This window comes from Pecten maximus, chromosome 16 (genome assembly GCF_902652985.1).
Source record: "Pecten maximus chromosome 16, xPecMax1.1, whole genome shotgun sequence".
NCBI lineage: Eukaryota > Metazoa > Mollusca > Bivalvia > Pectinida > Pectinidae > Pecten > Pecten maximus.
In genome coordinates this window covers 14,332,648-14,347,419 of record NC_047030.1, presented here as the reverse complement: position 1 = coordinate 14,347,419, position 14,772 = coordinate 14,332,648, and the positions used below count along the sequence as shown (strand labels likewise).

Genomic DNA, 14,772 nt, shown 5'->3' with positions numbered 1-14,772 from the left:
GTTTAACGGTGTTCACTCAAACAGCATTTGTGATAGGACAATAAAAGTCATCTAAATGTATTCAGTAATGATGAAATAATCGAGAAACCTACACCATGAACACATCATCAAAGAATCATGTAAAATAATATCTATCGAAAATAAACTTGTGTTTCTTTTTTCCGCTAGTATGACCCCATGCTGATATCTGACAATTCAACTAATTAATTATTCAATTTGTTTATATTTTCTTAATTGCTGAACTATTGAATAAGTATATATTTTTTTAATGAAATCATGCTATCAACTATAGAACTTTCACCAAATCAATTTTTTTACGTTGACAGTAAAACCATCGTAGTAATACTTAACAAATATTATCATCATGCCAATGTAAATTTCACTCATTTCCTAGGGAATATTCATTTTCGTTCTCTTCACCCTTGGAATATGTCATGACAAAATCGAAGGTAACTATGAATGGAGTCGGGGAAAAAACTAACCAATCGCTAAGCTGATGAGTTTCCTTTGAAGGTACTTTAGATATTAATCCTGTATTTGTACAGCCTCTGCTGGGATTAGCGGTATCCTTGGGTTGCTGATGGCGCAAATGCTAATTGATGCGGCAGGTGAAAGCACAGCCAGTCCTGAAGCTTTCTTACGTGCAGTTGTTAAAGGCAACAATGATCTTACTGAAAAGTTTTTACGGTCTCATCCGCAACTGGTAAGTACATATTGTCATACTATTTTGATCACAAAACTAACTACCGTTTATTACGGCTATGTCATATGTAAAGAATATTACATGGTAAAATATCACATGCCGTATCAGCCCGAGGACCTAATGCAGATCGAGGGTTTTAGCTTTATTCTATGTATCATATGCTTAGACACTAAATGTTTGATTCAAAAATTTAATTTTTACATTTGCGTTGCATTGTCTTTGAGAGCTGTGTCGTGCGTTTAAATACAATGCATCAGGCGACACAATTCTCATCGTATTTATACAACGCAGACCGGAACTACAATGTATCCAATGTCAAATCAAAACATAGCTAAAATCAATTTCAAAGAAGAATTAATTTGTCTGCATTAATTTTTATGAAAACGTGCCATGTGTGCATTATATTAGTAATAAAGTGTTAAACAAAATTGAAGTGTTTATAAAATTTTCCATATACTATTTTGTTTGCAAATTAGCACGCGACCATGTTCCAAGTGTTCCGTCTAGTGACCAAATATTTTGAAGATTGTCGTTAAGGCGGGAATTTTTTAATATGTTCATTTAGCGAAAAACATTTAAAAAAAAGTAAGGGGACTTTAAATATAAGCGTTGAACTGTTTTTATATGGTATTTATGATTTGTTTGAACGCAAGAGCTTTAACAAATCATATGTTGTTTGCTTGCAAAGCTGTGGCGTTCAAATAGATAATGAATACCATACAAAAGCAGCTCAATGCTTAAATAAAACAGCAAAGTATTTGTCAAGTTCCTTCAGATCCAGTTCTTCGACGTCTCTTTCATAGTTTCTAGTCTTTAACCAGATAATTTCCTCAGATCTGACTCCGATGTGCTCTCACACTGTGCCATCATCATTGGAATATATGTGTTTTGTTTCATGGACTGGTGGATTAACTCGATATACAAAATACATCACAGACAATATGTTTAAATGAATTCAAATGGCATTTTTACAAACTTGCTTCTGTATTAAGTGCTTTTTCCACTAGTGCATTCATGGAAAGCATTTTTGATAAAAAAAAAAAAAAAAAAAAAGGGGGGGGGGGGGGGGGGGGGGGGGGGGAGAGAGAAGTAAAAGCGAGCTATACATACCATTTAAATATGTATCTCTATTTAATCTCACGCGCTACATAAAAATCGTAGCCTAAAACGGGAAGGAAATATGTTTTTTTGAATGGCTTATTGATATCTATCGTGAATATAATTTGGAAGTCAGAAACACCAACAACCTCTAAATTAACTCCAAGTTAATACTTGTGTTTTTTATAAACGAAATGAATATGTTGTTCATAAATAAGGCCAACCAGGTGATCGAGGGGAAAACAGCTCTGATCTTGGCTAGTCATGGTGGACACGACCAAGTCGTGAGGACACTCCTTAAACACAAGGCAAATACTGAACAGACAGGTGACTTCGGTCACACGCCTCTGCTTGCTGCTGTTGCCGGGTCAGTAGTCATACGGTTACGTAATCTTTGAAAACCTTGGCTTCTCCTCTCTCTGTATAGATATTATTTCTGTAGCTATATGTGACACGCCCTGACAATATTAACAGTAAATGATACTGAGACAAATGCAAAGGGACATAATGTAAATCCTGCATGTTTATCCTCACCCCGTATAAGGTGGCAACACGGGCTTGATAGATTAAGACAACTTTATAGGCAATGGTGCTAATTAATTGATACAATTTTATCATTTTAATTTTCAAATTACTTACGACTTTGCTTGTTTCCTAACCAATGTTTAATCTTGCCAAGCAGCAAACACGTCAGTACCACTGTTATACTACTTGACGCTGGAGCGGATGTCAACTTCGCCAATCCTAAAGGGCGTACAGCGATTCACGTAGCATCCAAAGCTGGAGAGGACGCACTAGTCAAGCTTCTAATTGACAGGAAGTGTGACGTCAACCCTCAGGTAAGAGATTTATCGACCGGAAGTGGGATGTTAAACTTTTAGGTGTACATTGCACTTTGACATAATAACACAGAAACAATCTCAGAAACAATGTATTCGGCAACCACAAGTATCACGCTGTCGCTGTTCTTTATTTTAGTTTTCATGTTTGTTCTGAACAAGAGGGAATTCGTCAAGTTAAAACAAGGAATAATTCATTAAGTCATAGCTATCCAAACTATACAATAACTGTTTAATTATGTTCATACATCTAAAATTTCTGCTGAAATTAATCTTTCATAACAATTTTGGCCATTAAGTTCGTTGTCCCAGCCAGAAACCTGACAATACGTTACAGATTATCTAGGGTTTGTTGTCATACATACATGTATAGTGTAATGTAGATGCTTGCTAATCCTGACAAAATAGCACTAGAATGTTCATATTTGACACTTAGGTTCTTAAAGGGCACATCATAGATTCTCTTTAATTTTTCAACTTTGTAACTTTACGATATTGCCCATTTTTTTAAACATTACACCGTAATATCATCAAAGCGACTGTTGTTTTCTAAGTTGATATATCCACCAATAGGATAGCGTTGGAGATACGCCATTACACGACGCCATATTGGAAGATCACGACAATGTCATCGGTTTGCTGGTGTGTCAATCGGGACTCGATTTCCAAAAGAAAAACGGGAAAGAAATGAATGTTCTACACTGGGCTGCTTACCACGATAGTCCGTAGTAAGTATTAAGAAAAACAAAATTCTTTTATAAAAAAAAAGTTCTTTTTCAAGAAATATCTTCTCTACAATGATGATCAACCTCAGTTAAAATTACAAAAATATATTTCTTATGAATGATGGAATGTCATTTTTTGTTATTTCCCCACTTGGGGGGGGGGGGGGGGGGGGGGGGGGGGGGGGGTGGGTTAGAACCGTACTGAAAAATGGAGTTTGTGAATTTTAAAATCCCTAATTGTGCATTTGATTTGTACTGTTGTGATTCCGTGTCAAATGTATTATTGTTAAGATAAAAATAGGATGAATTATTGTAGCTAAATAACGGAGAAGCTACGAATGTTGCATATTCAAAATAAGAAGGAATACTCCAGAATATTATTGTGTACATTTTCTTTGAAATGTTGAAATAGTGCTGTTGACAAAATTCTTGGTAAACGCAAGAATATGGCCGATGTCAAAAAAGGGGAGAATGGTTTTGCGGCGCTGCACATAGCTGCTATCAACAACCACACACAAGTAGCTTCTCACCTCCTTATCAAGGTATCTTTGTCATATGTGGTCAGTACGAATAAAAAGGGTTACCATAGCAATTTTAGTTCAGCTGAATGGTCAGATGATTTGATTTATTTGTGAATTGTTTCAGTGAGATGTAATTGGATAATGTCGCATTTTAATGCTATTGTAATTTCTTTCATAATTCAAACCTGTGTTATTCTGATATAAAGGATATATAGCAGTTATCCAATCTTTGTTCGTTCGTTAGAATTTAGCATCATAAACTCTATACGCTAAAATATCTAAACTGCAACGTACAATCAGATATCGGTATAATTATGTATACGGTTATATAGATAACTTTATCCACAATTTTCTCTCACGACACTGTATAAGACACTTTCACGGAATTACATTATAATCTTGCTTATCTTTATTATAGCCAAAACATTGTATATATTCCAACGCATTTACAGTTTTCTACCTTCCTCGTGTAAAGACAAAAAGGTAGAGTGAGTCTATCTGATGTATTCACTGTATCAGTAGTGAGCCTGTCGAAATCGGGACAACGGATTGTACAGATAATACACTAATAGCGAAATTAAGTATACATTAAGTACATGTATATATAAAACTGCAAGATATAGCTGTTTCGTCCTTCTAGGACTAAAGTCTGCAAATCCATTTGGGGGAAAACAAACGTTAAATTGCAGAAAGGGAGGTGTAATATCCGCATACATTAATTAATAAGTTCAGTGTAGATATTTGATATTTTAACAGAACATGAAGTAGGCTTTTATGGTCTGTACTGGTGCCATTATAATGGGCTTACCTAGGTACTGTTGGAGACTTTGATATACCTGATATATGATATATGATGACATAAATGCTTACCGGAATTGTAAAGATACAATGTAGCTTACAGACTAAAGAAGCGACATTGAAATTCTGTTTTAATAATATTTTGCCAAATATTTTCCCTTTCTAGGGATTGGCAACCGTCAATATTCGCTCCAATAATAAGCACACACCTCTCCATCTGGCAGCAGAGAAGAAATACTACAACATGATCAAACTTCTTCTGGACTACGGTAGATTTTAGTTAAAGTATACTTATACGTTATCTGGGAAAGTAATTGCTCTGGATATATATCAAAGGAGTGACTAAATTATCTCCAGAACAAGGCGGCTTAGATACAAATTGTTTCATCTTTTCTCTTCTTCCTAAATAAGTTTTTTTTTCAAATATATCTCTTGTCACTGCCTCACGTCTGTCCTTTAGTTAATCACACCTGTGAAGAAGGCTTTTAATGTAACTTTGACGAGACACGCCAGAGTCTATTAAAGGTAGTTGGCACACGATCCTCCTTAACGCTCAGTATATTATAGGAGTAGGACTCGTTCGTACGTTGTCAGTATAATGTGGCCGGCTGGGTGTCCTACTGGAGGTCTTTGAAAGAATATTTCAGAGGGGTAGCACTATAAAGCTAGCAATGTTTCTGACATGCCCCTGTTTATCCACCGACGTTAGCGAAATTCATTTAGGATTCAAATTTTCTGTAATTTAATTCAATTATCTGATAGATACTACATGTATTTTGTTACGAAGTTAACAGCGTTAAATTAATTTTTATAGAACCTTATAGTTCTAAATTACTGATAGCGATAAGATGGTGGTCATTCTGTATCTTGTGTTTTTATGTTTTTAAAAATAGCTTCAATGTATTGTTGACATGCCATAACTTCCTGCTTCCTGTTCTTGAAATCAAAGAAATACGTCATATTGATCAATAGTTATAACCGAATTTACCTACGAAATCCCAATGGAGCTTTGCACATATCAGCAAAGCATTATATTCATGCTCATTTTTGTACTGAACCGCTGAATAGTTTTATATTGCGCAGAAAAGGTTTAATCATTTGTAATATACATTTAGCTTTCATCACAAAAATGCATAGTCTAGTAAAAGGCTAGATTTCATAAGAAAAACGCTAAGATTACCGCTAAAACACATAATTTATGCATATAATATTATATCTGTTAATATTGCTTATATTCCCCATACTTACAGGTGACGTGTAACTTATATTATCAAATGTTTTCTTAAGGCGCCGAAGTCAACGTACAAGATGTAAAGGGAATGACACCACTTCACTTGGCTGTTGGAGAAGGCATATCACAGCAAACGGTAACTATAATAGCATTCCAGACAGTGGTAATGGTTATTTATATGCAACAAACATTTCAAATGAAGCATTCTATTAAAGTTTACCTTCTTCTCTGACACCTCGTTTTTAACCCGGATTAACTTGGCTTTGGCTTAGATTGGTATGACGGGTGCCCTCGGTGTCGGCGATAAATTAGAAGACGCTCACTTTTCCCTGGTCTTATTTTCCCTGTACGTCTTTAAAGGTCTCCATACAAATCAATATACTTGTTCGTATTTGACCTCGTTTAATGAATTTTGAGTTAGGATTACGTTGTAATCGGTATTTTGTTATGTCGTTTCTGTTAGGATAATTTGTAATATTATGGTACCTTTTTAGCTTCTGCAATTGTTTATGTCGAGCTCGAAAGCCAGCCATGTTGAAAAGATCAAGATCGGATGTCTGTTGGTAAACTCTGACGCCAAAATTGATATTCGGAACACCTCGGGAAAAACTCCTATTGATGTGTGCCAGGACCAAGACGTACGTAGAGCAATCGTAAGGTGTGCGGAGCAGAGGTAAGTGGAGACCAGTTCAATCTACATAATTGCTACTAGTAAGTCAACACGTGTGTGAATTACTGTTTATTTATGTGTTTTCTGTTCAGGGAACATTGGATAGGGCAAGAATACTGCCTGCTGTATCCCACTGTATGTTTTTCGAAAAAGGGGGCTAACAGTTGGCCCCCTGCAGAATCGAGGATTTTCTTCCGTGTCGTCTACTTAGGGGACACTGGAGAGACCATAGTGGATCTTCAGCACCCATTGAAACACTTGGGATCTTAAATATGTCCTTTCTTTCCTCACTACTCTCTCTTTCTGTGTTTTATTTTCTAATCTTAGGTGTCTCATTGACATCCACATATGACCCTTTTGTGAGGACGTGAATCCCCTAAAACAAAACAAAATGTTAGTATTGGTCATATGTACTAACCAATGTTGATCTAAATCTAAATGAAAATAATGACCATGAGTAGTAACGGTTAAATTGTGTAGGTCTTGTATGTGGGCATAGCTGTACATGATGAGTAGGATGAATGAGCAATTTGAGTTTTGATATAAATGATGACATGAACATTCTAAATTTTTACATTAATAGAATGCGTGTTTTAGTTAGAGTAGCTTTTCGTGCTTTTATATGTTGTGAAAATAAAATAAAATAAAATAAAATAAAATAAAAAATACCAACGTCAGCGTTGTTAGTGATTATATGAATAAACACGAATCATGCTTTCATTTGGATTACTTTTAGAAAGCTGAAACCCCCGAGAGGTCGTCCTTCGTCTGCCGCCAAAGAAAGCGCAGTTTTCACACAGATGAAAATAAACTGTATTGAGTGCGGGGACAATCCAGCGGAGATTACGTACGAGCCGTGTAAGCACAGGCCTCACTGTATTCAGTGTACTTTCGATTTCGACGAATGCCCAGTATGTTACAGAGACATCGGAATGAGGAAAGACAATGGTAAGGCAGCACGAGAAAAGCCAAAATTAGTTTCATTTTCATTGAAATTTATAATGCATCGATACAAATACTGTTATTTCTCAGAAAGCCTCTATACTGAAGGGGTTACATTCACTTTTGCGCTTTGCGCCTATGGAATATGCAATAAAACAATCCTTGTTATAACTTTCTCTTGACAAATACTAGAAAGATATTTCTGAAACTACAAATGTCTGTTCCCCTTAGCCCTTCGCGGTCTCCATTCAATTTTGAACCTGATCGAGAAAACCAAATGTCCGATAGGCGGTCATCTTCGAGTTTAGTCATTTGAATATGAAGGTTTTTTCTTCGGCCCTTTGTTAGCCAATTAAGTTTTGAGTGTGGTCCAGAAAACAAAATGACAGAAGACTGGTAGCCATCTTTGATTTTGGCCGTTGAATCTATCTCTAGTGACAGTTTGGTGGCCTTGGTTCTTAGTTATATATGAATTAATTTTGAGACTTTGATTGATCAAGAAACAAAATGGCAGACATGGCTGTCCGGCAGCAATCTTGAATTGAGACAAATTATAATTTTTTTCTTTTTCTTAGGAAATATTCCATGGAATTTTCTGAAATAATGTATGTTTATTCTTCGTGCTACCCTTATCCATAATCAAATTTTAGACTGATGGAATTAACAAAATGGCGGACTGGCAGCAATCTTCGATTTTGACAATTAAAGCATATTTTGCAAATTTCAAATGCAGGTTCTGCTTGGTCCTTAGTTGGTTGTGCATGTTGTTTAATTAGAGTCATATACGATTTTAACATGCTGAAGTTAATGATTATTTCTCGAAAGGTTTTGATTAATCATTGTCAGATTTCATATGCAGGCCCCCCTTGGAACCTTATATTGCCTGCTTCGTTTTGAGATAGTTCTGAAAAAAAAAGACAAAAAAATCAATTCTTATTAGATATTCCTTTGAATTCATATGGTGGACCCCCTTGCTTTTAAATGGTTAAGGGGGAAATGGAACATGGAGAGAAAATATCTGATATATAATCATTAAAGAGCGTTCAATGGTTCGGATCCCTTCTCGTTGTTTTCTTCTGTAGTTTTGATTTAATTTCTGTGACCCAGTGTAATAATACTCCACCCGATTCCTGTGACCCAGTGTAATTATACTCCACCCGTTTTCAGTGACCCAGTTTAATAATACTCCACCCGATTCCTGTGACTGTGACCCGGTGTAATAACACTCCACCCGATTTCTGTGACCGAGTGTAATAATACTCCACCCGATTTCTGTGACCCAGTGTAATAATACTCCACCCGATTCCTGTGACCCAGTGTAATAATACTCCACCCGATTTCTGTGACCCAGTGTAATAATACTCCACCCGATTCCTGTGACCCAGTGTAATTATACTCCACCCGTTTTCAGTGACCCAGTTTAATAATACTCCACCCGATTCCTGTGACTGTGACCCGGTGTAATAACACTCCACCCGATTTCTGTGACCGAGTGTAATAATACTCCACCCGATTTCTGTGACCCAGTGTTATAATACTCCACCCGATTTCTATGACCGTGTGTAATTATACTCCACACGATTTCTGTGACTCAGTGTTATAATACTTCACTCGATTTCTGTGACCCAGTGTAATAATACTCCACCCGATTTCTGTGACCCAGTGTAATAATACTCCACCCGATTTCTGTGACCCAGTGTAATAATACTCCACCCAGGAAGATTGATCTTTATCACCTTTGTTTACAAATATGTTTATGTGACTATGATACCCTCGTCCGATATTTGAATTGATTTCTGTTATTTTATTTACTATGTAACAACACACAGCTTCCTCTATTGAACTATTTGTTTACTTACAGACGGTAAAGTCGTCATTCCAGCTGTGAATCTGTGTGCCTCACAGTAAAGTTCCGAGTTGTATCCTACCTGACAGTAACAGACAAAAACAAGTGATTTAAAGGAATGGATTGCTTGCATTTCGGTGGTTGCAGTGACGTATTTTAACAATGCGTTGAAGTTTTGCTGTGAGGATATCTACATTATTTTTAAATAACTAAATTTACAAAAGTGTAAGTCAGTGATAAACTTCATTTGTGTGTTTGATTTTATTGTTTGTCTTATCAGGAACTTACACTTATTTGAGTACACATGCGTGCACTCAGACATACACGACATTCGGTATTTAGCTGTGAATACACGGCTATAAGAGCCTAAAGATGAATATTGACCCAATCCTAATTTCCTGAGGTATCGATTGGTGTCACGTGGATACAAGGTCTCCAGGCTCAGAAAATGTAAAAAAAAAAAAAAAAAAAGAAGAAGAAGTAAAATTTAAAAAAGAAAATGAATAAAGCAACACAGAACAATTCTTTAGAATTGTTTTACGCGAACATGAATTAATTAATCTCGGGTAAGTTTACTGAAATCAATAAATAATCAAGATATGATGATTTTTCAAATTTTATAGCATCTCTCGTTTTCTAAAAAGCAGATGCATAATTGCTAAATGAAAGGCTATTCACTGCAGTTATAAAATACCTTTTATCATCTTCTATATTAGTAGACCTTCGTGTTTGTTGTGGAAATATCTTATAACAAGCGGTATAATGAAAACAAAGAAATACCTATATTTTATGCAGTACGCAGATGGTATATTGTTGAATTTAAAAACAAGCAAGAAATTTGTGGAAATATATCATCTACGAATTTTCCTTATGACAAAGCTTCAGTTAACAACAATAAACACAAAATTACGGTAAATTTTAATACCATATAAACTTCAACTGTGATAAAGTCTTACAACTTAGGTCCTCTTAAATCTTAAATAATATTCTGATTCAACATGAGATTATCTTGTCGACAACAAAATGAGCTTAGTGTATCATATGTGTAACAAATAGAGTATATACGCACTTATGTCTATGTGTATAAGTTAGTATACCTCATTTACCCTTATTCCTATGTTAATGAAAATGTAAAAGTTTCTGTTTGGTTTTTTATCCTTTCATATGTTGTTCCTAATAATTGTATTATATCAAGTAAGAGATATATCTATAGATGAAACATCGTGCATTGTTCTCATACTTGCATACTTACAGTATACTCTCTACATGAACATCCTCGATACTCCATGTGTTACAGTAGGCAGACGTAACCATTGAAGTATTGAATATGATAAATGGATCATATACAAGTAATATCGTTTAGCAAATTAATATGGTTTGGGTATTTGTCAGATGTATCGAGAACATGCATATATCTACTTATACATGTGCATTAACAATATGCAAAGTACAAGTATGGCACTTTATAGACGCTTTATTGCGTTCAAATTCATTATAAGCCCGAGTTTCCTCTGGCCCTGACACCATGCCTGGTGAGAGGGCCAGAGCACACTACTACATAAAACTGTATATAAAATTTTGACCAGCGTAAAGCGATGGTCTATACGGACGGAATACAACAATGATATGGGACTAAATATGTGTTTTGGGGTAAATAAATATCTCATTTATCCATATATGTAAGGCAGGTGTTATGTCAAGCCCGAATTTATTGTGTTTGCATTAAAATCTTAGCGACACCAAACGGTGTCGGGGAATTCCACGTTTTCATATAGTAGTTCACTCTGACCCTTCACCAGGCATGGTGTCAGGGCCAGAGGAAACTTGGGCTAGTTCATTATGAACATGGTTTCTTATTATGTAAGGTATTTGGTTAGAAATGCTAATGCTCAAAACTTATTTTTATGATTAGAAAATGTTTTGTAAATAATTGTTTACATGTTACGAATCATGATATGTCTATAGGTTTCTAACTGGTTTATATATTGGTATATTGATTGTTACTGATAAACGTTAATTGGATGGTGTAATCCTAAAGTTATTGTGTATAGCATATATAAATAGTCCTTCCCATGTTGTTTATTCTTTTGATTGCATATCACGAAAGACATATTGTCATTAATTGTTTTTACCGAACTGATGCTTTGGTGTGATTGGCAATGTATTGTAATCTATAAAACAATAGAACTGCCATGATGTTGTGTTAATATTTTATTTTGTTTCTTTTTTGTTTTTCTCTTATGACGATAGCACAAACATCCTTTCAATCACTTAACATGGACTAAATTCGAATATAAATCATATTATTTTGAATTTATGTGTGTGGATCTTACTTCTTTTTAAATTCAACAGCTTGTGTTAGAAACTTTCAAGAAGACTCCGACAAAAATGTATCCGTTCCCGGAGACCTTTCCAAAAACCTTGGAAACTCATGAATTTATAGATAACGTTAACACAAATAGAACCTATAAGACCTTGATGGTAAGACGGTCTGTCTGAAAACTCAAGTTTGTCGGGATTTTATTAAAGTCCAATCCAGCAATTGCCTATATATCTTAAACATCAGTAAGTCCTGCACCAGAAGCTTGTAAATATCCATACAACATGTCTTACTTTTGACAGTTACTCTTTCTTGTTTGCTTACACAATTTTAACTTACACACAAACACCCTAGTAGCTCAATCTGTATAACATGCGAACAACTCTTTTATCATGTTGTAGAATTTCGCCATAATTAACACACCTTTTGCCTTCTTGAAAGAAATATCAATGCACACTTTCTTCAGCTATCTTACTTCTTTGTTATCAATGTCTTCAATTACATTTACACGCAAAAGACTAAATAGTTCAATGTCGATAAGATCAAAACACCTCCCCATGTTTTAGAAGTTAATCCTAACAATTTTGAAATAAGTTTACCCGTTAAGTGCCGTACAGTCACTCTTTTCTTCCATATCAAATTACACACAATCACCCCAGTAGGTCAACGGAGATGACGTTAGAACACTTCCTGATTAAGCATGTGATTGCTCTTAATATCCATTCCATTTCGCTGAACATGTTATAACCTAAAGATTTAGCCTTATACAACATATGCAGTCAAGAAAGAGATACTATGAATAATGATTCACATTTTCGTTCTCTCAATTAATGAAATTAACGTTTTGTTCCGTGGAAGAAAATAGTGAATTTTCCGATCACTTTTGTAGTGGATTACGCCCATCACGCTCGTCTTTCTAAGATACAATTGAGCAAATTATGATCTAAAATGAAAACTTTTTTTTTCATTATTTCTTAATTTCAGTATTCATGTTGCTGCATCTGAAGCCAAACAAAATATGCTAAAAACCTTCTTAAATTATCTGATTTCGGGCTTGCGTAATAGCAGATAAAACCTCTCAATAGTTTCTACGTTTCCTATGACGAAATACCATGACGATGTTTGGTAGTAGCAGCTACAAAGTTACCAGTAAACGTATGATGGATTCCTATACTTTGTAAATATCCCATGTTAAAAGAACCATTCCACATTAATTCAGAAATAGATATAGTAGTTTTTGAGGGAGAAACTTAGTTGAGTCCAGAAAATTCTAAAGTTTGGCTGAGTCCCAATAATAGGGTGTGCAAAAAGTTTGAATGAGTCCCACAGAAAAAAAATGAACCCAGGACTATATATCTGATCCCCAAAGTACTGGGATACAGTGGATGAAAAATAACACGAAAACAATTAAGTTATAATTGATTCGATATATTTCGGTTTTGTATTTTGAAGTTGTGGAATAGTTATTTTTTGATATACAACATTGTCGCCGGCATAAGTATACCGAAGTCAGTTATTATCTTAATTGACAGGACAGCGAAGAAGTCATTCATACACAAACAGTATGACAAGCAAATGTTTGAAATTGGGACTTAATTTGAAATTTGTCTTTTTATGCGTTCGTTGATAACCTTATACTTCTCCAGCAAGTATAATTGAATGTAACGATATCCACATATCATTCAAATTTTAAACGGATTCCGAATAAAAAAGTCTGACAATGTATATATCTTGTAACAGACAAATTATGAATAGACTGTAGTCATGTGATCTAGATCAATAATACCAGGAAAAAGACCAGGAAGTCACGTAAATGTGATCGATATTTTATCGCCGACATCGCCATAAGGTAAGTTTCTTACTCTGTACGGTCGTAATATACAGTGTATAATAATACATTAATACATTAATGTTTTAGAAGAAATTAAGATATTGTATAACTTTTGTCTTTGTAAGTGTAGTAATAGGAATCAATAGTCAGGGAATATAAAAATAAAATCTTTAACAGTAGACATGCAAACAGCTTCGTCCTTAACTTGGCTCTTCGCGGTGGGTATATGTGAAAATCGAGGGTAAAACAGGGATATTTGATTATCTTCTGTTATGCTATGAAATACTAACTGTAATATTGCTTAATTGTTCCTCCCTCCAAGAAATAACAAACGAAAGAGGTGTGGCCATTATCACGTGTTATGTATTTCATTCCAACAGAAGATGTATTGTCCAGCTACAATATTCGGTCTGGGAAATATCAATAACGCCAACGGATTTTATGAGAAAACACAGGACTTGGACCATTAAGGCTGTATGTTGCTAACTTTAGTCTTTTATCATAATTATTAAATGACAATATATTTGAGTCTCATATGTGGTACCGGAAGTAATTGCCAATTGATAGGTGTGGTGGAGGTTGTAAGGTACAATATGTACTAAGGGTTTATTCAGAATCTCTATTAAAGTTAAATATCAGATATTTATTGTACACGTGCGTTCACACGTTATATACAGAGTTTAATATGAATATCAATATTGGAAGCCATGGAAACCGATGTTATATACCTTTCAAAATAGGCACTATATTTGTACAAATGTGAATTATTGGGAATAGATGGGAATATGACGAATGTTGTTTTCCTAAATTACCTTAAAAGATTGCTGCTGATCGACAGCGGGTTGTGTACTGTCTGTGTTAACACTATTACGTACTGTCATTGACATTTAACACAAAAAGAAAAATTTAAACACCTCTAATTGATGTATGACTACATGTGTGCTGTATACGTACATTTGCGTGCTTTATTCCTTTACCTATTTATGGTGCTTTATTTCAGCTTACTTCAATGGATCTTGTTGATTTTTAAAGTATTTGTGTGACAGAACTTAAAAACACAATGCATAGATATTTAGAGTATTTTTTAATTAACAAAACAAATATCATATCAAATTTGTTGTGATCAGTACAAAGTATTACTTGCATTTTAACAGGGTAGACAATACAATGATAAACATACAATGTTATCCTTTGTTGTCTTACCTCAGATTATAAACCAAAAGCCTTAACCTATGTTAAGTGACTACG

At 34.8% G+C, this 14,772-nt stretch overlaps 1 protein-coding gene across 1 annotated transcript in view; it reads left to right on the top strand.

Annotated features, from left to right (window-relative positions):
* Positions 1-9,435, top strand: part of LOC117344654 (E3 ubiquitin-protein ligase MIB2-like) — an 18,106-nt gene extending 8,671 nt beyond the window's left edge. The window contains exons 7-17 of the mRNA XM_033907480.1: positions 395-449; positions 546-703; positions 2,020-2,168; positions 2,484-2,640; positions 3,214-3,368; positions 3,778-3,907; positions 4,851-4,953; positions 5,972-6,051; positions 6,410-6,588; positions 7,322-7,533; positions 9,389-9,435. Coding sequence (XP_033763371.1) covers positions 395-449; positions 546-703; positions 2,020-2,168; positions 2,484-2,640; positions 3,214-3,368; positions 3,778-3,907; positions 4,851-4,953; positions 5,972-6,051; positions 6,410-6,588; positions 7,322-7,533; positions 9,389-9,435 — 1,425 coding nt within the window. The remainder of the gene's footprint in view (positions 1-394; positions 450-545; positions 704-2,019; positions 2,169-2,483; positions 2,641-3,213; positions 3,369-3,777; positions 3,908-4,850; positions 4,954-5,971; positions 6,052-6,409; positions 6,589-7,321; positions 7,534-9,388) is intronic.
* Positions 9,436-14,772: the final 5,337 nt, after the last annotated feature.